Genomic DNA, 21,934 nt, shown 5'->3' on the forward strand with positions numbered 1-21,934 from the left:
TGCTGCCATACCTTATCTGTGTCGTTCGACTAGCGAAATGCTCGCACGATAACGCAAGCAAAATGCGGTCGCAACGCTCAACCAGGGAGTCGACGTTTTTAATTGCGTTCAGTTATTCGCTAGGAATTGAATATGTCTGGCGAGCGAGCGCACCACAGACAGCGACGGAATAGCTCAAGTGTGAGCATGGACTCCGCGCCCGCACCCGCGCCCGACTCCCGCGCCTCGTCTCCGAGCAACAAATTACGATTGTCGCAGAAAAAGAGGCGAAACCGTTCGAAAAATCGCACTGCCAGCGAAAGCAACACGGAAATGAAGGGCTGGCTACTGAAATGGACCAACTATGTGAAGGGGTATCAGCGACGTTGGTTTGTGCTCTCGAATGGCGTGCTTAGCTATTACCTCGATCAGTCTGAAGTCCATCTGGCGTCGCGCGGATCGATAACGCTCAAGGCAGCCGTAATCGAACACGTGGATCCCTGTACGTTTGCGATTTCGGATAGCAGTAAGCAACTGAGCTTTCGCATCAAGGCGGAAACTGAGGCGGAACGACAGACGTGGATTACGTCGATAGAGCTGGCCAAAGGCGTGAAGATGCCAGCTGTTGATAAAGTAAGTCCTGCCCCAACTGAGGTTAAAATGATCAGAAATCGTCGCACCCGTGTGCCGGACAAGCCCAACTACCCGCTCAGCCTGTGGACGCTCATGAAGAACTGCATTGGCAAGGATCTCTCTAAAATACCCATGCCCATAAATTTCAACGAGCCGATCTCGATGCTGCAGCGCCTGGTCGAGGACTATGAGTACTCCGACGTGCTCGATATCGCCGCCAGCCGCAGCGATATATGCGAACAGCTGGCCTATTTGGCAGCGTTTACGGTCTCTGCATATGCGACGGCAGAGACCCGGATTAACAAGCCTTTCAATCCTCTGCTGGGGGAGACCTACGAATGCGATCGCACTGACGATCTCGGCTGGCGCTGTCACACCGAACAAGTGTCGCATCATCCGCCAATTACGGCTTTGCATTGTGAGAGCAAAGAATGGGTAAGCTGGCAAGAATTCTCGTTGACAAGCAAGTTTCGTGGAAAGTATTTGCAGGTGAGTGATTGGCGCAGCTGATTCATCTGAGTTACTCAACCATTCTTTCTAAATGGAACAGGTAAATCCAGTTGGCGGGGCCTACGTCTCTTTCCCCGCCACGGGGCGTCGCTTTTTCTATCGTCGCGTGACAACAACTGTAAACAATATAATCGTGGGCAAGCTGTGGGTCGATCTGGAAGGCCAATTGGAGATCGTTGGCAGCAATGCAGCAAAGGGCTACAAGTGCATCCTCAACTATATACCATACTCATATTTCGGTCGTGAGGAGCAGCGTAGCGTCAAAGGGGTGGTGCTCAATCCGAAGAATGAAGTCAAGTGGTTGCTACGTGGCAGGTGGAATGACAAAATCGAAATTGCTCCTGTGCTGCACACCAGCGGGCCGGCAAAGAACCCCAGCTACTCGGCTGGCGAGTACAGGGTTGCCTGGCAGCGACGTCCAGCTGCCCCTGATTCGGACAAGTACTACAACTTGCCCGTGTTTGCCTGCCAGCTGAACGAGCCGGAGGAGGGTGTTGCGCCAACGGATTCACGCTTTCGACCCGATCAGCGTTGCATGGAGGAGGGCGCCTGGGATGAGAGCAATCGAGAGAAACTACGTCTCGAGGAGAAACAGCGAGCGGTGCGAAAACAGCAGGAGCTAAAGGAAAAACAAGCGATCGCCGAAGGACGGCCCATTCCGGCCTATGAGCCCATGTGGTTCAAGCGGGAGCGAGTGGAGGGCAGCACAGAATTCATGCATATGTCTAAGAATACCTATTGGCAGGCCAAGGCGGCCCAAGACTGGAGCGGTTGTCCGAATATATTTTAACAGCTGCGCTAACAATAACAACATTCAATACGAAATGAAGCCGCAATATCTAACCTTTCAACAAAGAGGTGGCTGACTCTGTGTTATCATCGTTGTCTTCCGCTAAAAAAAAGACGTGAGCAATCCAAAGAGCAATGTTATAAAATTTACTCAGTTTATTAGTAAAGTATTATTTAAATAAAGCAACTGTTGCCAGTAAAGAAAAGAATCCAATCGGTCATGAACATTAAAGAACACCTGAGCTGATATCGCCCTCAATGCCAATGTGCACGATAAGATGTCGTTTATTGACTCGATAATCAGTTAATCCAACGCGACTAACGTGGCAAATCGATTTAATAATGTCATCATTCTCTAAACTAAATGGTTAACAACAGATAACAGTGATATCTGGCCACGATCTAATTGGGCTCCGTGGTTTGGGAAGTAATAAATATGTCCAGCGATTTAAGTAGTGCCACCACTGACGGATCGCGACCCTGGAAACGGCGGAATACCTCCGCCGTAGGCACCGAACCGCCATAGCTGAGAAATGTTTGTTTATACCGTTTACCCACTGTAGCGTAGTTTTCATCGCTGCGTTCCTCTGCGAATCCACTCGAGATATCAGCGGCAATCAGCTTGGAATACAAATGGCTAAAATGTGCGGCCGCCCAGTCGCCAGCAAATATGTCGGTCATGGAGCAAGGATGAGCGTCCTTCTTGTCCAACGGCATACACTGATAGACTGGCCAAATCTTACGCACAACATCCAGCCAAAAGGCGCTCGAGCGATGTAACTCCACATCCAAGTCAGCTAAGTACAATTCCTTGCATAGTTTATGCCCAGCCAATTGTGTTTTCAGCAGACGCGTCTTCTTCGCAAGCTCTATATCAATTATGTCATCATTGGCATAGTGACCAGATAAAGTCTGAAGCACAGCAGGGTCGTCCAGGAAATTGCTCATCACATAGCCCGACACTTGCGAGGCATCCCACTCGATGTTAGAGAGTCCTGCCAAGTCACTGTAGCCTGCTTGGGTTAGCAGATGCTGCAGCGCTGTTCCAAAGGTCTTGAATACCATTTGCAAGTCGTCATAGCTCAAAAGCGTGGGCTTGTCCGGAGTCGGATCTGTAAAATTAAAGATAAGTGCGCAGAGCGGAGTAAGGTCAGCTGTTTTGTTTCTATTCCGTATGCCAACCATCCAGCCATTGTTGCGACCGAATTTGTGCTGCTTCGAATAGCAATCGACGTAGAAGCCACCGACCGGTGTCGAGCTCACATCATTATCGTACACATTGAAGAATTTGACAGCAGGATGCCAGACTTCAGTCTTGGACTGCTCTACAATGCGTATATTAAACAGCTTTTCGCTCAGGGCGAACAATCCGGAGAGCACACGTGGCAGTGGGAAATACTCTCGCAGCTTGTCTTCCTGTAGCTGATGCTCGGCTATGAGTTGTTTGCGTGCCCAGTAGCTCACATCGTACGCCTCTAGCTTATGCTCTGCACCGTTAGCACTGGCAAACCTTTGCACCTCCTCTATCTGAACGCTTTGCGCGGGACCCGCAAATTTCAGCAGCTGGGCAAAGATCTGCTTTAAATTGTCCACACTGCCAATCATTTTGGTTTGCATGGACATGTCTGCATAGTTGGTATAGCCCAGGAGATTCGCCTGTCGCTTGCGCAAGCCTCGAATTTTCTCCAGATGCGTGCTATTCTCCAATGCTTTGTCTTGTTGCTGGGATGCCTTCAGAACGTTGGCGCGCCACACATTCCAGCGTTGCAGACGATCTGGACAGTATTTAAGGAAGCCCTCTACAATTGGCTGCTGTAGAGTTATTTTCCAAGGGCCTTCGAGTGCTTGCTTAGGATCTCGCGCTGTGGCTTCCAGTAGGGTGTCCGGAAAGTCCCGAACTAGCTGAAAATCGTTGACGACATGCGCAAATGCATGTACAGCCATATTAACTTTGTTCTTAAAGTTGCCACGCTCCCGTCCCAGCTGTGTAATCAATTCTTTGAGCCCATCCTGACCGTCCTTGCTCAGCGTCAGGCCATTCAATTTGCCCTCAAGCAGGAACTTTTGACGCAATCGTTGCTCTGCCTCGCCGGCTTGGTCCTCTTGCTGCATTAAGGCTGTATACACCGTTTTGTTGCAGAACTTGGCAGCACGCGCGTTTCGCGCCCGCTCGTGTATGTTCATATAGGATTTGGTGGGTATTAGCGTGCTGTTACCCAGATAAAGTGCCTTTGCTACACCCCAGGTGGTTTCCAACGGGGCTGTAACTGCATCCAGTTCACTGTATATATCAGAGCCTTTTAGTTGCTTCCCATTTTGTATATCCAGCTCCAGAGTTTTCACCGCTTTCTCCACGGCGGCCGCTTGCTGTCCAATAGCTCCCAGGCACATCTCGATAGTAATGTCGGTAAATGCCGGCAAGCCATTTGGCATAAGCAAGCCTTCACCCAATTGACCCTCCTCACCGATTTCAGGCACACTATGGGCACAAAAAATGTGTTAACTTGTTCCGCAACAAAGAATTCAACACTTACAGAACAATATAGCCCGGCCGGCTTGTAGTCGTGTGTAGGCAACGTTGAGCGGCATTTGCTAATGCCCAATGACGCTGACGCAACATGTGCAACATGTCTTAATTACGAATTTAAAACTACTTATTTACAATTATGAAAAAATGCATGCGGCCAAATTTTTTGACGGCCTGCGTTTACACAACACTCCCAGCTGTTCTGCTTCCTCTTAGCCGGTATACGATATATATCGTTCAGTCCTATTGGTTTAATCGGCGACTTTGAAAACGATAGCACACATTAACACAGTTTTGGTATCGATAATATGGCGCCAAATAAAAAGATTCTTCAGTTTTGGTAGCGCTTTCTCGCTACAGTTATATGTTATTATTTATTTATGTACAGATAAGATGAATTCAGAATAATGCAAGCTAATTATTAAAAAAAAAAAAATCTTATTTGTAAAATTCGAGCAGTTAATAAAGACATATATGACATATATGTTTATATTAAAATTATTGTATATGACTAAACTTAACAGCCTAAGCCCTTGTATTGACAACCATTGTGGGTCAGAGGCATGTCATTGAGATTGCTGCCTATCTCCTTCTTATCTTCCTCTTCATCCTCCGATGTGGTGGCATTTAATTGCAATTTGACGTCAATATCAAAATACTGCTCTATGCCATTGACAGGCTCCGCACTGATGTCGGTCAAATGTCGAAACTTGAAGTGCACCCAATTTCGATAGCTCATCATAGACTGTGGCACATTGATAATGCTGGCCAGAATAGATCCACTTCTTTTCGAGGCGTCCATGTCCACCTGCTTCGACAGCTTTAAAAAAGCTACTTCAAAGCCTTGCTTCACATCCAGTGCTCCAAACGAGCTGCGTCCAATGTCGTTCGTCGGCGTAATAGGATCCTCAATAGTCAGAACCGATAGCCAGCTGCCATCAGCGAAAGAGTTTTGCAGCACACACTTCTCCACGATGCCCCCGCTGCCACGAACAGAGATTCCATACTTAAAGTAGTCAAACTTGCGTCCATAAAAGTCCAGAAACTTGAGCAGTAGCTTGCCCAATTTGTTATCATTCTTGCAGTTCTTGGCCTCGCTTAGCGACTGCTGCTGCAGGAAGCTGATGCACATGAGTGTGACGGAGTATGATGAAATACCGCCTGAACTGTATACTTCATTTAGGCCTTGTAGCAGTAGATATTGCTTCAGTACTATGACTAGTTTGGGTAGTTCTGGGAACTGTTCTATAAACTGCTGCACCAGCTCGGCCGCCTTAACGCCCGACGTCGTATTGAATGAAATGTCAAATTTTATTCGTGATATCTGCTCTGTAAATTTAACAACCGGCACCGAGGCCTTGTCCAGGACATTGACATCATCGGTCACTCCTCGTGCAATCAGTGTATCTTTTAACTCAAGCAATGGCGAGCCTTGCCAATAGAAATTGTTAACAGCTATGTCGATATCGGAGATGGGCAGATTTAGACCGGTGCGAAAAGAACCAAAGACTTCAATGCAGCAATCGGGCCAAATACTCAGTACAACACGCTCAATCCGATGCACAGCCTCCATGCGCATCATATACTCCGTGGGCGTCGAAACCATATAGTTGTAGAAATGTTCGATCTCTTGATGAAGTGCGGCTACCCCGCTGCCATATTCAACATTTGAAACCATCCATGGTTCGCGCTGATCCGCGACTTTGGTCATCTCGACGCCTTCTTGTATCGTGAACAGAAACTGAGAGCCGCAACTCCACTCTCGTATTCCAATTATCTATTGTTTCGTTGTTCTTTTTTTTAGCACTTAAATGTTACTCAATGCTTATTCGCAATTCCAATTCGTAATTTGTTGTCTTTTTTCAATTTCTCTTCAAACCGAATAACAAGAACAAGACAAATGCCAAAGCCAGCGCCGTTATACAGAGTTGCCACCCAGTTCATTTCGAACCGAACAAAATGTACTAGTTCCTTTTTCAAACCCGCTTATCATGAGAAAAGTTAGACATGATGTAATTGGGTTAAATAAACATAACCAATAAGACAAATGCCGATAAGAATAAATTTTCAATAAAATATGTATGCAAAGGCATGTTGTTTAAAAACTTGTTCTTTAATTATTACTGTATGACTGTGTAAAAAATAAATTTACAGCAATATACAAGATCAAACTCGAAACTCTACACACATTGGAGACTACATACATGTAAAGTAACTAACCCTTAACATCAACAAATTGAACTAAGCATGTGACTCGGAATTTAAAGCTAAAAGAAATTTCTAAATATGCGCACTACTGCCTGTACCCAGCGCGGTATAGGTCTCTGAACAATCTGCCGCTCCGCTGTAGTAGACAAGTCAAAGAGCCGATCCGATTCTTCTTGAAGTCGCTGACTGAGCTCCTTGTTGACAGTCACCAAACAGACCTGGGTCTCCAAATCGCGATTGACCGAGCGCTCGCCAAAGTTTGAGGAACCGATAAGTGTTAAATTGGGCAGTCGAGCCTCAGGTAAATAGTACCAGAGGCCCTTGGCATGGTATGTCCATCCAGGCTTTTCGTACTCAAAAAAGTTTACACGATGATTTTGCTGTCGTCGCACTAAGGTTTCATAAAAACTCTTCGCAATCAGTGTGTAGGCAGCAGGAATACCGCCAGCGGGTCCTTTGGCGCCTTGGAAACCATTTGCCTGCATCAAAAAAACGTAAATAATATTAGAAAATTGTGTTTCTTTCTTAGCCAATACCTACATTTGGATGCGCCATGAGAATGCTGCATTGTGCCAGGCACTTGTGCGTAATGGTGTCCATGTATTCCTGGGTCAGATTGAAGTAGCCGGTGGCTAGTTTAAGGCGTGAGCCGGCTATGCATTTGGATAGCAACTGTTTGGTCACTACGCTGTCATGGTGAATACCAATCTGACCCATCTCTAACAAGGGAAAGACCCACGTGTCGGCTTGGCTACTCTGCTCTCTGATTTGAAGTTGTCTTTGGTATGCATCTTGTACGAAATTTGTTATACGCTCTTTGGCCAGCCGAATGAATTGGTCTTTAGTGCCCTCGTAGGGTAGGATGCGCCAGTTGCGATGCAGTCTCTCGGCCGCATCAGCGCCCACAGCCAAGCTGAACTCCTGCACACGTTCAATTAATTGCGCATAGAAATCAGCCAACGGCTTGTCCTCAATTAGTATGTAGCGGTCCTGGCGATTGGTAAAGTAGTCATTGGACAAGTTGGCGCCCGAAATGATGACTGCATCATCAAATAAGTACACCTTCATGTGTTGCAGTCCAAACAGCTCGTTCCAGCGCGGTGGCGCGAATCGTTTGGTCATACCGCGTAAATCCGGCGTGTGGTAGAGCGAAAATTGTACCTGTTCTCCAAACTCTCGTACCAGAGGCAGTAGCATGGTCTTAGAGTTGGCCACCCCACGTGTTCCTCGCGTGAAATCCAAGAGAACGTTTAGCCGGAGTGACGATTCCGCTTTTAGGCTGTGACGCAACGTTTGCACAAAGGAGCTCTCCAATTGACCCGTACCTAGGTACAGACTGGCCAGCACAATACGTTTTTTGGCTTGAGCGATGCGCTGTATTAAGGTTTGATAGAAGTGATGCGGCTCATGGATAACCTGTATCTGTTCTCCACGTAGCGGAAAACAGGGCGCCAGATTGTGTAACCAGGATAGACTGTCCAAAGTGGGTGCACCCGTAAATCCGCCACACAACAGCTGTTGGGGCGCGTGTTGTAGGCAGCCCAACAGGTCGCTCTGTGTGACGGGTGACAGTTCCTGGGTGAATAGGCGGCGCAGGTACATCATTTTCGTTTGGGGCTTTCTTAATCTTCCACTGCTGACGCTACTCTGGCTGGGCCAGGTTCTTTTGCAGTTTTCACCTTAATTGCAATGTTCGTTTCATTCATTGATCGGTGGATTGAGTATTTAAATAAACTGAACTGGTTTTATGAAATCATATCAAAATTACATGCTGTTGCTGCGCTGGATATTTAAAGAAAACTATCGATAAATATATTTGTATCGTTTCAGCTTCGCAATCAACATATGAAAATTAAAGCACTGTATTTAGCCATACAGTCTGTAACCATCATATAAATCGGTTTGAAAATCGTTTGTGCTATAACCATGTAAATAAAACTGTCAATAAAGCATGGAAAAGCCTGTTATATGATCCATCTAGTACTGATTTAAATATCGATATATAATACTAAAAAAAAACTTTTCGATGTTTCCGTCGTACGTCACTAACACAGCCAGCGCAACGCAACAACAAAAAGCAAGGAGAGAAGAAGAGTCAAGCAAAAGAAAAGCCAACGAAGTCAACTGCGAAAATTTTGTGCCTTCCTCCAATACATAGCTCGTACGTTGCTCAAATGCTTTTAAATGTGAACGCAAAGGATTAAAATACGACAAATAGTTGATGAGTGCAACTGTATGTGTTGTGTATGATATCAAAATAGTCTCTACAATAGTGCAACGCAACCAGATTCAAGTGCGTGCAGCAGCAGCAACACCAACAACAACAAATAATAAAAAAAAAAAAAATAGAAAGAGAGAGCAAGAGCGATAGCCAGCCTTAGCCGTAACTCACTTTGCTTTGGGATTTTTTGTTGCTACCTTTTCTTGCTTTTGTTTTTGCTTGAAAATTTTATAGACGAACCGAAATTTGAAGTCAGCTGGCCTGGTGTGAAAAGTGACAGAAGCTAACATGTCCTGGACTGAGAAAGTGGACCCGGAGTTGATCTTCACCAAGCAAGAGCGCATTGGCAAAGGCTCTTTTGGCGAGGTCTTCAAAGGCATTGACAATAGAACGCAGCAGGTGGTGGCCATCAAGATAATCGACTTGGAGGAAGCTGAGGATGAGATCGATGACATACAGCAGGAGATCATGGTGCTCTCCCAGTGCGATTCGCCGTATGTCACCAAATACTATGGATCCTTTCTGAAAGGCACCAAACTATGGATAATTATGGAGTACCTGGGTGGCGGCTCTGCATTAGACTTAATGAAAGCGGGATCCTTCGAAGAGATGCACATTGGCATCATACTGCGAGAGGTACTCAAAGGCCTCGACTACTTGCATTCGGAGCGCAAGCTGCATCGCGACATCAAGGCGGCCAATGTGCTTCTCAGCGAGCTGGGCGATGTGAAACTAGCCGATTTTGGAGTAGCTGGGCAACTCACCAATACGACATCCAAGCGAAATACATTTGTGGGTACCCCCTTCTGGATGGCACCAGAAGTTATTAAGCAATCACAGTACGATTCGAAAGCGGACATCTGGTCGCTGGGCATCACGGCCATCGAGTTGGCCAAGGGCGAGCCGCCTAATTCTGAGCTACATCCGATGCGTGTGCTCTTCTTAATACCGAAAAACAATCCGCCCCAATTGACTGGTAACTATAGCAAGTCATTTAAGGACTTTGTCGAGGCGTGCCTTAACAAGGACCCAGAGAACCGACCGACAGCCAAGGAACTGCTTAAGTATCCGTTCATTAAGAAGGCAAAAAAGAATGCCTATCTGATTGACTTAATCGATCGCTTCAAGAAATGGAAACTCTCTAAGGGCGATGAGAGCGAAACTGAGTCGGAGAACTCTGATTCCGATTCGGATGCCAAGCAGAGCGGCGTCGGCGGCAGCGGTCACGACGAACCCTGGATAATGACCGTTAAGGGACTACACATCAATAGTGCACCGCGTGCCGGAGTCAATAGCTTTCAGCTGCAGGAGCACGAGCTGACCATGCAGAAACTTATGGCCACGACACATTCGCCCACGACGGGCGTCAGCAGCAACAGCAGTCAATCAGCCTCGAGCAGCAACCTTAGTAACAGTATTGGAGGCCCCAGCAAAGCTGCGAGTGCAACTAACGTGGGTAATGCGATTGCAACGGCGGCGGCAACGTCGGCGTCTGGCAGCGACTTGCCGGCGATGGTCAGCAGCAACAGCAATAGCAACAACAATAATAACAATAACAGTAACAACAACAACTTGAACAGCAACAAGCACGCCACAACAACTATGCTGAATGCGCCACTGAGTGGTGGAGGATTAGGAGGTGGAGGTGGAATAGGAGCAGGAGCAGCTGGCAATTCATCATCTGGCGGTGGAAGAATGCTGCCGGTCAGCACATCCAGTTCGGCCACTGATATAATGCAGAAACGCGCCAGCTCTAAACCAGAGCTGCGTCAGTCACGTTCGGTTGCTACATTGGACCAAGTTGAAGAGCGTCGTGCCTCCCTAGGCCTGCCACTCAGCATGGACCAGCATCAACAACAGCACCAGCACCACCACCACCAGCAGCAACAGCAGCAGCAGCAGCAGCAACGTCGTAGCAACAACCGTGAATCATTCCATGCGACAAGCGCCAATAATGTGAGCAACAGCAGCAGCAGTGGCATGAACGTTGCCGAACACAACGATTCACTGGCTTCCAATCAATCCAACCACGGCAAGCTTGCGACCGGGCAGGGCCAGCGCGTGTCATATCACACGAACAGCGCATGCCTAAACAATTTGCTTTTCCCGGTGCTGGGTGACATACAGCGCAAATATAGCAATAGCAGCAAGAATTTGCAGAGTATGCACGGCGTTGGCGTCGGCAGTGACATTGGCGATTTGAAGTCTGTGTTTGAGCTGGCCGAGCGCAGCAGTCCGGGAGTTAGTGACCTGTTCATGAAGGAGCTAATCCATATGCTGATGCCGGGCTATTCGGAGACGCGAATCAATAACATTATGGATCGCGCCATACGCAATCGCAAATAGACGGTGAAACGGCCTGCCCATATTCCAAAACAAAACATATATATTCTATATAAATACTATACATGTTAAATAAAACCCAACAAGCAGCAACAAAAAAAAGTAGCAGCAGCAGTAACCAACATATTCCGACATAGTGGCCAATGGAGCAAGCAGCGTTAGACTTATGAAAAACGAAAGTTTATATATACTTATGTAGTTGTACATTACGTATTTCAACTGAGCCATGTGGCAAATGTTTATCCGACAGTTATTTAGGCATATAATATGTATTCGTTTGTTTATCTGCAATATTAATATTATTAATATAATGTAAAACATATGCAACTTTAAAATAAAACAAAATAAAAAGGTTACATTTACTTTTGATCTGCCGCCCAGTGTGACTTTAAATCGTGGCGGCTAATCGATTATTTTTGACAGCTTTCCCAAAGTTTTTTTTTGGAATTTTAAATCAATAAATTATTTTAAATGCGTTTATCACAAAATAAAAGAAAACGTATCAAAATTTAGCGAGCTTATAAATAATAATCGAAATGTACGCTCCAATTAAATTTCGAGCGTAGCGTCAAATATCGATTGGTCGATAGCCAAAATGTATGTCTGAATCACGTAAGTAGTATGGCAACCCTATTAAAAAAGGAAGCTTCATTAGAAATAGTAAGGAGAAATTGTTGCGGCGTTTAAGTTTGATACCCTGCTAAAATGTCGCATTTACTAGTAGATGAAGAATCTTTGGAAACGTTAACCTATGAACGTTCGAAATTATGGTCAAACTTTCTTAAGGTAGGTCTTTAAAAACATTTACACGATCGCCATTTAAATTTTCACGGTTTTTTTTTTGTTTTACTAAGCGTTGTGAGAATATGGAAGATGGCGAAGAATTAAATATGAGTAGTATCGAAGAAGTATATAAAAATGATGATGAAGAAAGTATTGGTGATATAGAAGAAGCTATAGAAGAAGATGTGGTGGACAAAGTGGAGGAAGTACACAATACTACGGCATTTATGAGCAAGGCAGAACTTACCTTGATGATATGCAGCGGCGATAATAAAGAGATTTTAGATCAAACGCTACCAATTGTTCAAGAACACGTACGTAAATGGAAGGCTGCTGGCCTAGATCGCATACTAAACACATTCGATGAGCAGAAGATAGAACAGCATGTGGGTGATTGGCTGCGGCGTCACAATAGTGCATATGGCGACAAGACTCTGCAACCATTGTCGCAGACAAAACAGTGTCACAGGCACTTCAAGGCAACCGATCATGTGTTCTCTCCGGCGGCCAGCAGCGATAGCGAGACCGAGTCAATGCATTCTGTGGACACAGCACGCTATATACGCGCCAGTCGCAAGCGGACTGTGTCGACAGCCACTAAATGCAGCAGCCCCATGACAACAATCAAAATGTATCGCACGCTGCCACGCATGCGCGACGAGCTGCGTGCTAAATACAGCTGCAATGAATACAATGAGGATCAAGAGCATCGGCACCACATGCAGGCATTACGCCATAGACGTGACCAGCTGCACAGATGCAACCGTGAGCGGGAACGTGAGCGTGATCATGAAATCATATATCACCCGACTCCTAGGCACTATCCGTACAGGGTTGCTTCCAGTTTCCATGGCCAGCAGCGTCGTAAGCAGCTGCGTAAGCGGCGGGACAGCTCTCCACATTTTCCATCAACATCCTCCAGCGAGGATGAGACCGCTCACAGTCGTTGCGACTGCAATGCCTGTATGAGACGCGTCTTTTCCATGTCGTCCCATCCTTATTGTGGCTATCGTAGCTACCAGAGCCATAGCCTATATCATCATCAGCGACTTGAAATGGGATCGAGGACTTCGCACAGCACTTTTAAGCGTAGCGTGCGCCACGTGCGACGTCAGCACTCATTCGAGGACGATTTGCGTCCGCGTTTGTTGGAGAGTGAATGTAAGTGTTGTAACAAAGATCGACTCTGCTCGAATGTGGTGCACATTGCCAATAGCTCAACAGAGGAGTGGCTGGTTGAGAATAGAAGCAGTCCAGATCTATTGAATTTAAAAGCGCAAACTCAGACACCGACCAGCAGTCGCTTCAAAACAAACTCAACGTTGAAGTCGAAAATGGCACCAGCACTTGAGCAAATTGATGTTCTTGCTGAAGAAACAGACGAAGACACCGAAGAAGATGTGTTGGAGAAAAAGAGCAATACAGACAAGGAACACCTACCGAGAGATAAGCCTAAGAGGAAACGATTAGAAAAATGCAACAATTCAGACAAAGCATCAAAAAATAAGCCATCCAATGAGATCAGTAAGCCAGAAATAAATGAGGAACCTGTGAAGACGAAAAATGAGCGAATTACAAAATCTAGTAAACTCAAAGGTACTCAACTCAAAGGCCAGAAAAAGAAGGCAGTGAAATCAGGAAAAAAAGGTTCAGCAGCTGGAAAAAATGGGAAGAGTGCTGTGGCTAGCAGCTCAGTCGGTAAGGCTCGCTCGAAACAAAAAAGTGAAGCCAAACAGAAATCCGAGGAATCGGAAAATTCCGATGAAGACTTTAAGCTAGCTGTTGCGCTTTCAAAACAAACCTTTTTGAGTGAGCAAAAGAAATCGATTCAAAATGCTGATACGAAAATGGATGAGGATTCAGATTCATCGTCCAAATTGCCGGAACAATCGACTTTTAATAATAACAGTGTGGCCTGCAACTCAACGGCCGTGTCTATTGATACGGCATGTGCACATTCTATGAAAAATCTGAATATGCAGCCAACTAATGATGTTGCCAATACGATTGCAAGCTTTTGCAAGCAAAGCGTGGAGATATCAGACAGCGACGGCGACTGCACCATCGTCACTTCAACGACTGGCTGCGAGGCAGCCGCTGCAGTTGCGAAGCCTGCTGGAGACGTGCCTCAGCCTCCAACTAATATTAAGCCTACTAAAAAGGGTTATCTACTGTATAGACCAGCCGACCGTTCTCAGAGCTGCTCTGGCAACTTTACGCTTACAGAGCATACTCTAGTCCCCATCATTGGACAAAATAAGGCCCGCAAATTCCTGAAGTACTACACGGGCGCTCGCAGTTTTGATAATCGCTATTCAGTGTATTATCGGCCCACAGAGAAGATGGCAAATGCGTTGAGTGCAGGCGCCAAGTCTGTGGATTATATGTCTTCCAGTAGCAGTGGCAGCGACTCCGATATCTTCGATCGTCTTCATCGTTACGGTGATGTTTATTTGGAAAAGAACAACGACAGCGATTGATTCGCGTTAACTTGTTGGTAGTAGCTCTAAGGCAACCATTGCATATATATTCTTAAAATAAATTTGGAATATTATTAAGGGGATAGTTGAAGAGTTCGCAACGTTGTACTAAGCGAATAATTTTAAATTATCTTTGAAATCAACTCAAATACAATTACAAGTTTCAATTATTAAATAATGTAAAATAAATAGTCTATTAATACAGACATTTTAGTTTTTAAAACTGAATTAAATATTTTTGCCTAAAGCGGAAAAGGTGCGATTGTTATGTGGTGGAAATTGACCGAAGATGCTATTCTTTTAAATTATCTGTCATATGTACAGCAACTGCCCGGCTAGCTCAGTCGGTAGAGCATGAGACTCTTAATCTCAGGGTCGTGGGTTCGAGCCCCACGTTGGGCGAGAGTAAACTTTTTCTTTTTTTTCTTAATTTTTATTTTGTATTAAATATTTAACATAAATTGTTGGACACCTCTATGTATAATTAAAAATAAAATAAAAAATTTTTAAGAAAAAATTTATCGAAAGGTTCTACCGAGATTTGAACTCGGATCGCTGGATTCAAAGTCCAGAGTGCTAACCATTACACCATAGAACCGTGTTGTCATGGCTGAACTTATTAAAATAAGTTCCAAGTGTCAGGTATGTTGGCAATGGTAGAAAAAACTTTTTAAGAAATACAATTCTGGATGTCATTAATTGTTAGAATCAAATTATACTGAAGAATTTTTAAATTTTAGTACTTAAATATTTACAAAAAAAAAAATGGAAAAAAATATTTATTAACAGGTTCTACCGAGATTTGAACTCGGATCGCTGGATTCAAAGTCCAGAGTGCTAACCATTACACCATAGAACCGCGATGGGAAATGTTTGCCAAAACATAGTTTTCTTGTTTTTGGTGTTATTCAGTGTTGTAAGCTGATGGTTGGGTAGCATTATAGTTGGTACTAATAAATGACTACAATTATTTTTGGTATTTTATCGTTTAAATGTAACTGAAAACAATACTAAACAAATCCGTCGTCAAGCAAGGAAAAATGATGTACAAAATTTATTTAATCAATACTAGCAGAGAAACATACATCACAACAAATTTAATAACTTAACTGCATTATATTTCTAGAGTGCCAAAAATTAAATAATCATGGAGAAAGGCAAATCTCTGTTGCAGAAATATAACATACCAATAAGCAATTTGGATTTTGGTTATGTGGAAAAATGTGAAAACGCACGCGAAATGGAAAAGATTGTGATGATTTTGCGTTCCGGCGAAGAAGGCTACTTTCCAGACTTGACGCGCTGTGCCGAGGAGAAGCTTAAAAAACTCAAGCCGGATAGCAAATTGTTTCGCACCGAGGAGAAAATACAACAAAGCAACGTGTTAGCCAAGCACGAATTAAAACCCATATATGTATGTACATAGAGATGATTATTAGCCATTCAATTTACCTTCATACTTACTATTAGGACTGGACGAATGAAATTAAGAACAAGGACAATGTATTAAGTGAGCTCAAGGAGGAAGATACTGTTCAGGCGCTGGATCTGCCACCCGTGCGAAAGACTACCAAAATAGATATTGACAAGGATGAAACTGAGACATCTAAGAATAAACCGGCGCATAAGCCAAGCGCAAAGCCGCAACCGAAATCAACGAATGAACAGCGCATCAAGTCGACAGATTACAGCAAATGGGACAAGTACGATCCGGATGAGGAAATACTGCGTATGGACTTGGAACAGGAACGCGAAAAGGAGCAGGCACAAATAAAGCTCAAAAATATTATTAACACCAAAAAAGAGGACCAGCTGGAGATTAGTGAGGAGATCACTGAGCAGCAGCGTCTGAACGCACAAATCGCGAAACTAAGTCAGGTCGAACGCGAGCAATATGCCGAGAAGTGAGCAGAACAATCTCTTTCTTATTGATATACATTATAATAGCATTATTTGAAACAGATTTCGCTTGCGCGGTAACGAGTACTTTAAGGCCAAGGAATATGAGAATGCCGTTAGGGAGTACACTCGTGCTATAACTTTCGATCCGGCGCAGGCTGCACGCTCCTATAACAACCGCGCCATCTCGTGTGAGTAATCGAAGGAAAGTTCTCATACCCATTTCAAATATCTATGCTCTCATTCGTCCTGCAGATCTAAAGCTAAATAACTATTTACTAGCCATAAAGGACTGTGAAGCATGTCTTCGGCTCGAGCCAGACAATGTGAAGGCGCTTCTGCGTCTGGCAGATGCCAACTACAACCAGGGATATCGTCGTGAGGTAAGTGGTAAAGTAGCAAACGGGATAATCTATTGAAAATATATTCGAATTGATCTACTGCTAGTCATATGGCATCTATCAACGTGTATTGGAACTGGAGCCCAATAATGCAAGTGCGAAGAAATCTTTGGAGCAATTGCGTCAACAGGTGGGCGAGCTGGCTCCCGCGCATGCTACACGCATGATCATTGAGGAGCTTCCATCGGATACAGCTCCAACTACCAAGAAACCAAAAAAACCAGCTACTCCAAAGCCAGCTATTCCAAAGCCAGCAACTCCAAAGCCAGCAACTGTGGAGCCTGTTAAGCTGCCCAAGGACTATGACCTGGCCGAGCTGGTCAAGCCGAATCGTGTGATTAAAAGTAAAATAGCTACTGCTGCAGAAGCCCTGGGTGGCACATTGAAAAACACAAACTCCATTGCCAACGCGCAGAAGCAGCAGATGCAACACATGATGCAGAAGGTGGCCTCGGCACAGAGCCAGCTGCGTCTGCCCCAGAGCACTTGTTCAGGTTCCACAAACAACAAGCTCCTAATACAGGAGCTACAGTAACAAAAATCATTTATTTATATTTGCTAAGGGGGCTTGTACAATCTGAGATCTTAATGCTACAACATACATACATTATTTTTTCGCACCTTCTATCAGCAACAAAAAGAATTGTAAACAAAACATACATATTTATACAAGGCTAATTGCAAAAAACGTTTATTAGCAATTGATATTGTTATTCCTTTAGTCCCAAGATGTCCTATATGTGGGGAATGCAAAAACCAGGAGATATTTCAGATGGAAATATAAAAAAGACTAAGTTGATCAAATGACTTTTCTTTACAGACTAGGTTAAAGTATATTGACTTATGAAAATTAAAAAATATATTGAAAATATTGTATGAAATCATTGTTTATTAAGAAGGGTTGAAGTAGCATACGAACATATTTACTGATATAAAAACGCATTCAAGTCGTTAGTTCTTTTTACAGATGTACTGATAACATTTATCAGTGAATGAGTGTAGCTGCTGATTATTGTTGAAGCAACTTTGTTATTCCTACCTAAATTTACTTTAAAGTGGGGTTGAGCAGAACTTATTTATTTATGAGCTGATTGGCTGTTGCCAATAGACGGGAATATAAGTGTTTTCATATCTGTATATACATATACTATACTTTACATATACAAGTATACGAACGTATAAGAAAAAGCAATACGAACCATTTTATATGTATGTAAATATATGCTTGATTGAATACTTGGTACTCGACTGCTAAATCGAAAATGTATTTTCCAAAAACACTCTTTAAAGACAATATATAGAAACAAGTAATTTAACAGTGATATCAGGGACATCCAGGGGCATCATCGCAGTGGCAGGTCTCTACGTTATTTTCGTCACATTTGAAGAGAACCTTTCGCATATAGCGGGCAATTAGGATTTGTGCCCTCTGGTCGAAATCCTTTAGGACGCATTCTGGCGAATTAATCTATGGGGGATATCAAGTAGTCGAAGATTTGCTATAACCGAGCTGCTGTGTGCACCCACCTGGTCGCCTTCCATGCGATTAATGATGGCCACACAAATCACGGCGGCACGTATGCCCGCTTGGTTTGTGAGAGCTGCGAATGCGGTGCTCTCCATTTCCATGTTGACAACGCCCATTTGGGAGATTTGCTGCAGAAAACACATCTTCTTTTGTGGATTGTATCCGCAAAAGGCACCGTCCAGCCGTGATTGTCCCTCGTAGAAGTCGTTGGCGCAGAGTGTCTTCCCCAATATGGTATCATAGCCATCTTCACAGGGATTGGATAGGGCTATAAGTTCCTTGGCCAAGGCCTGGTCCAGTAAGGCTGGCCGTAGCTGCGGCTGTGTGTGCACGACCACTTCGTATACGGGCCGCAATTGGCCATCCAGTGGCTGCGATGTGATCACCAGGGTTCCGGGCTCCACGCCGATGCCTCCGCAGGTGCCCATGCGAAAGAAGATTGGATCCTGGCACTTTGCATGGTGGACAAGCTTGATCAGCTCGTGCAACACTATGCTGATTGAGGGGCCGCCAATGCCGTGGCTAGCGCACAGCACAGGACCCACCTTGAAGAGCGCGTATCGGTGGCCGTCCGCGGAAATATTTCTCAGCTCGACGGCCATGCTCAGCTTAAGGCCAATCTCACTTATGATGAAATTGGCAAACTTCTCCATACGGGCTCCCGTGCCGCCCAGGCACACGAACTGTGGGCATGGCAGTCGACCGTCAGTTGAGGCGCAATTCGATTAAGTAAGATTTCAGCAGCTTACGCGCACATCACCAAAGACCTTTGGAAAATCGGTGGTCTTGGTATCCAAGTTGAGATGGTAAAGGATATCCGGATTGAGGCACTCAAGATACGGGTTCAAGTTGCATGTGCACCAAGTCATTTCCTGCGGAATATCGGTTTTGCTACCTTCCTTGATGAACCTGATGAGCTCATCGATTCGCTTATTCTGTGCGTTAACCATTGCTGCAGAGCTGCATTATGAGTAGGGATCAAGGGATAACGGCCTATACCCACCTTTTAGATCGCAGACATTCTTGTGCATGTTCGCTTCACATTTGTCCCCCATTTTTACCAATGATCGAGTGATTTTTTTTTTTGAATTTTAAGTTTTGCCAATAATCAGAATTTGGAGCAGTTTACATTAATTTAAATATTTGAATGATTTCCCTATTACTTAGATCCCAAAAAAGTCATTTCCTCGAAAAGCTTCAACGATCTTTTATTTAATCTAATATTCAATAGTAAAAATATTATATTCAGTCCTATTTTAGCAGATGGCTAATGTAGCGCCCAACAATTATAAAGGGACGTTGCTCAAATTCATGTTTTTGCTCCATTGTAATGGTCACCTAAACATAAAAAAAAATAAAAATAATAGATAATATATATAAATATCAAGTCATATATAGAAATCGAATGAAGGCATCAAACTTGGCCATCAAAGAAGTCTCATATTATTTGAGATAAGTATGAAACCCTTTCCTCAGCATGTTGGAAAATTAGATTAGATTAAATACATATGTGCATAATATCCACCTGATCGCCCTTCAGTCGATTGATTAATGTTACGCAAATGCAGCCAGCCTTTACATCCGCCTTTCTAGTCAGCGAGGAAAACATGGTGGCCTCCATTTCGATATTACGAATGCCCAGATCGTGCGCTTTCTGCAGGAACTTCATTTTATCGTCTTCGGAATATTCACACACAGCGCCATCGGTGCGTCCTTGACCTGATTAAAGCATGCTTAGGTAGATGTAGGTCAATTTTAAAAAACTGTATATAAAATACCCTCATAGAAGCAGTCTGTTGACATCGTATTCGCTTTTATGGTTTTGAAGACATCATTGGGTTGATTGCCAACACATAAAATGCCTTCGACAACATCCTGTGCAAAAAAAGCGGGTCGCACCACACGCCTTCCCAAAATGGGCTAACCATAAAACATAAAACATATTATAAATTAGTTTGGGTTCAATTCGATTAGATTAGATAAAAGTTAAAGCAATTCTGTCTTATAGTCTGTATTGTATAATTGTATTGTGTTCCTTTTAAAACCAACTGCTCGACATATGCTGAAAGCACTCACTTTTGCTGATCCTAGAACGGAGCATCAGTTACTTTTCTGTTATGCTCAAAGAGTGGGTTGCTCCTTTGTCTTCATGAATATGATTGGATGCTTTTAGCATGCAATGGAATGCACTATGACAACTGTGTTGTGTAGTGTAATTGGGTGACTTACGATTTCATGCACGTTCTCTAAGCAACCATTATAGGCCTTTTCAGTGACAATGACTGTGCCCGGCTCCACGCCCACGCCGCCGCATGTGCCAATGCGCAAAAATACGACGTCTTTGCACTTGGCATACCTGACCAGCTTCAGCAGCTCGTGCAGCACCACCGAGAACGTTGAGGAGCCAACGCCATGGCTGGCACACAGAACCGGTCCCACCTTGTAGACAGCATAGCGCTGACCGCTCTCGCATAGATCGACCGGCTCTCTATTATCAGCTATTCCAAGTATAGGCCGCAAATATATCGCCAATTCTTTCATGCGTTTTTGAGTGCCTCCTGTGCATATAACCTGTAGTGAGAGTCAATCTCGAATATATTTGATTACAATGCTCGCCTAGTTTACTCACCCTAATGTCGCCAAATTGGTTCTCAATATCGGCGGCGTTCTGGCTACAGGCCACATTAATGTTCAAATGATATAGAAAATCAGAGGTCATTGTATCTAAGTGAGGATTATTCAGCTTGGAGCTGTAGGATACAATATAAATATTGTATGAGCATGATTAAAAGTTTTCATAATTGCAGCTTTACTTACACCGACATTTTGCAAGGCGGAAAACGGTTATGGTAGGGGCAAGATAACGACTGAAAGAAAATAATTCTAAGAAAATCATTATCAGTTTATAGCTAATCTTAAAAGAATTCAGCAAGGTCTTGAGCACTACACGACAGATTTTCGAAATGTTTGAGTTCCACATCAGCTATTTATGGCTCAACTAGGAAATATCCTGAGCCTTGCGAAGAGTTGATTCTGCCACGCCTCCTGCTGCCTGTTACAGGCATTTTCCATTTTCGATGTGTTCAGGGTATGGCAACAATGCATTTCATTCAAATGGGACTTCGATGTGCATATCATTCTTATATAGATTAAAACTTGTTGTCTTAGGCGTATTGAGCACGCTGAGAAATATAAATATTATGATACGGGTGCTGTTTAATTTTCATTTAAGCACGAGTACACATACAAGTAAATAATTCAATAACAAATTAAATTTGTCCAATAAATAAATTTTCCACAGCGTGTTCCGATCGCGATCAACACTTGTCATCGACTAAATGCTCTGAGGGTGAATAAACATACAACTCGAGAGCTTTTCACTACTCTAAAAGCTCCGTACAATCAATATGAAGCACTTCGTATTTGCTCGGGTTCTCATATATTGCAGCATGTAAATGCTGCTCATATACAGGCATATATATATGTATGTATATATCATACTACATATTTTACAGCTTGATGTTGATCTCTTATAGTATTTAATAAAAATCTCTATATGTATCAATGTATATCAATTCACGCCATGAGGGATATTTTTCATTTTGACTGCCACGCCTTGTTCGGAGATCACAG

General features: G+C 43.9%; 9 protein-coding genes and 3 non-coding genes across 13 annotated transcripts; 5 read left to right on the forward strand and 7 right to left on the reverse strand.

Annotated features, from left to right (window-relative positions):
• The first annotated feature begins 132 nt into the window (after positions 1-132).
• LOC6574983 (oxysterol-binding protein 1) lies at positions 133-2,120 on the forward strand. The gene is made up of 2 exons (XM_002000974.4): positions 133-1,101; positions 1,163-2,120. Exons 1-2 carry the CDS (start codon positions 133-135, stop codon positions 1,910-1,912), a joined length of 1,719 nt encoding a protein of 572 aa, XP_002001010.1. The 3' UTR covers positions 1,913-2,120.
• On the reverse strand, positions 2,053-4,655 carry LOC6574984 (oligopeptidase A). The gene is made up of 2 exons (XM_002000975.4): positions 4,446-4,655; positions 2,053-4,390 (listed from the first exon to the last, which is right to left on the reverse strand). The coding sequence occupies exons 1-2, from the start codon at positions 4,538-4,540 to the stop codon at positions 2,314-2,316; spliced, it is 2,172 nt and encodes a 723-aa protein (XP_002001011.1). The 5' UTR covers positions 4,541-4,655; the 3' UTR covers positions 2,053-2,313.
• A 118-nt stretch (positions 4,656-4,773) lies between these two features.
• On the reverse strand, positions 4,774-6,340 carry LOC6574985 (inactive non-canonical poly(A) RNA polymerase protein Trf4-2). Its single transcript, XM_002000976.4, has one exon. It carries the CDS (start codon positions 6,147-6,149, stop codon positions 4,956-4,958), a length of 1,194 nt encoding a protein of 397 aa, XP_002001012.1. The 5' UTR covers positions 6,150-6,340; the 3' UTR covers positions 4,774-4,955.
• Positions 6,341-6,532: 192 nt separating this feature from the next.
• Positions 6,533-8,468, reverse strand: LOC6574986 (CDP-diacylglycerol--glycerol-3-phosphate 3-phosphatidyltransferase, mitochondrial). The gene is made up of 2 exons (XM_002000977.4): positions 7,187-8,468; positions 6,533-7,125 (listed from the first exon to the last, which is right to left on the reverse strand). Exons 1-2 carry the CDS (start codon positions 8,249-8,251, stop codon positions 6,706-6,708), a joined length of 1,485 nt encoding a protein of 494 aa, XP_002001013.1. The 5' UTR covers positions 8,252-8,468; the 3' UTR covers positions 6,533-6,705.
• A 220-nt stretch (positions 8,469-8,688) lies between these two features.
• On the forward strand, positions 8,689-11,643 carry LOC6574987 (serine/threonine-protein kinase svkA). The gene has a single exon (XM_002000978.4). It carries the CDS (start codon positions 9,156-9,158, stop codon positions 11,211-11,213), a length of 2,058 nt encoding a protein of 685 aa, XP_002001014.1. The 5' UTR covers positions 8,689-9,155; the 3' UTR covers positions 11,214-11,643.
• A 178-nt stretch (positions 11,644-11,821) lies between these two features.
• On the forward strand, positions 11,822-14,701 carry LOC6574988. Its single transcript, XM_002000979.4, has 2 exons — positions 11,822-11,996; positions 12,065-14,701. Exons 1-2 carry the CDS (start codon positions 11,916-11,918, stop codon positions 14,471-14,473), a joined length of 2,490 nt encoding a protein of 829 aa, XP_002001015.1. The 5' UTR covers positions 11,822-11,915; the 3' UTR covers positions 14,474-14,701.
• A 101-nt stretch (positions 14,702-14,802) lies between these two features.
• Positions 14,803-14,875, forward strand: Trnak-cuu. The gene has a single exon. It is a non-coding gene; the product is annotated as a tRNA-Lys (tRNA).
• Positions 14,876-14,999: 124 nt separating this feature from the next.
• Trnaq-uug lies at positions 15,000-15,071 on the reverse strand. Its single transcript has one exon. It is a non-coding gene; the product is annotated as a tRNA-Gln (tRNA).
• A 189-nt stretch (positions 15,072-15,260) lies between these two features.
• Positions 15,261-15,332, reverse strand: Trnaq-uug. Its single transcript has one exon. It is a non-coding gene; the product is annotated as a tRNA-Gln (tRNA).
• Positions 15,333-15,505: 173 nt separating this feature from the next.
• On the forward strand, positions 15,506-17,572 carry LOC6574992 (sperm-associated antigen 1). The gene is made up of 5 exons (XM_002000980.4): positions 15,506-15,887; positions 15,944-16,377; positions 16,436-16,563; positions 16,628-16,755; positions 16,820-17,572. The coding sequence occupies exons 1-5, from the start codon at positions 15,621-15,623 to the stop codon at positions 17,306-17,308; spliced, it is 1,446 nt and encodes a 481-aa protein (XP_002001016.2). The 5' UTR covers positions 15,506-15,620; the 3' UTR covers positions 17,309-17,572.
• Positions 17,573-18,002: 430 nt separating this feature from the next.
• Positions 18,003-19,451, reverse strand: LOC6574993 (uridine phosphorylase 2). Its single transcript, XM_002000981.4, has 4 exons — positions 19,305-19,451; positions 19,051-19,253; positions 18,301-18,984; positions 18,003-18,241 (listed from the first exon to the last, which is right to left on the reverse strand). The coding sequence occupies exons 1-4, from the start codon at positions 19,354-19,356 to the stop codon at positions 18,098-18,100; spliced, it is 1,083 nt and encodes a 360-aa protein (XP_002001017.1). The 5' UTR covers positions 19,357-19,451; the 3' UTR covers positions 18,003-18,097.
• A 40-nt stretch (positions 19,452-19,491) lies between these two features.
• Positions 19,492-21,589, reverse strand: LOC6574994 (uridine phosphorylase 1). Of its 2 annotated transcripts, XM_032733695.2 has the most exons (7): positions 21,549-21,589; positions 21,119-21,168; positions 20,931-21,051; positions 20,531-20,872; positions 20,080-20,221; positions 19,827-20,020; positions 19,492-19,639 (listed from the first exon to the last, which is right to left on the reverse strand). In XM_032733695.2, the coding sequence occupies exons 2-7, from the start codon at positions 21,124-21,126 to the stop codon at positions 19,553-19,555; spliced, it is 894 nt and encodes a 297-aa protein (XP_032589586.1). In that variant the 5' UTR covers positions 21,127-21,168; positions 21,549-21,589; the 3' UTR covers positions 19,492-19,552. The 2 variants fall into 2 exon arrangements, with proteins under 2 accessions (XP_032589586.1, XP_032589587.1); XM_032733696.2 differs by lacking the exon at positions 21,549-21,589 and having other exon boundaries at positions 21,119-21,530.
• Positions 21,590-21,934: the final 345 nt, after the last annotated feature.

Source organism: Drosophila mojavensis, unplaced genomic scaffold, assembly GCF_018153725.1.
Source record: "Drosophila mojavensis isolate 15081-1352.22 unplaced genomic scaffold, ASM1815372v1 contig_231, whole genome shotgun sequence".
Classification (NCBI taxonomy): Eukaryota; Metazoa; Arthropoda; class Insecta; order Diptera; family Drosophilidae; genus Drosophila; species Drosophila mojavensis.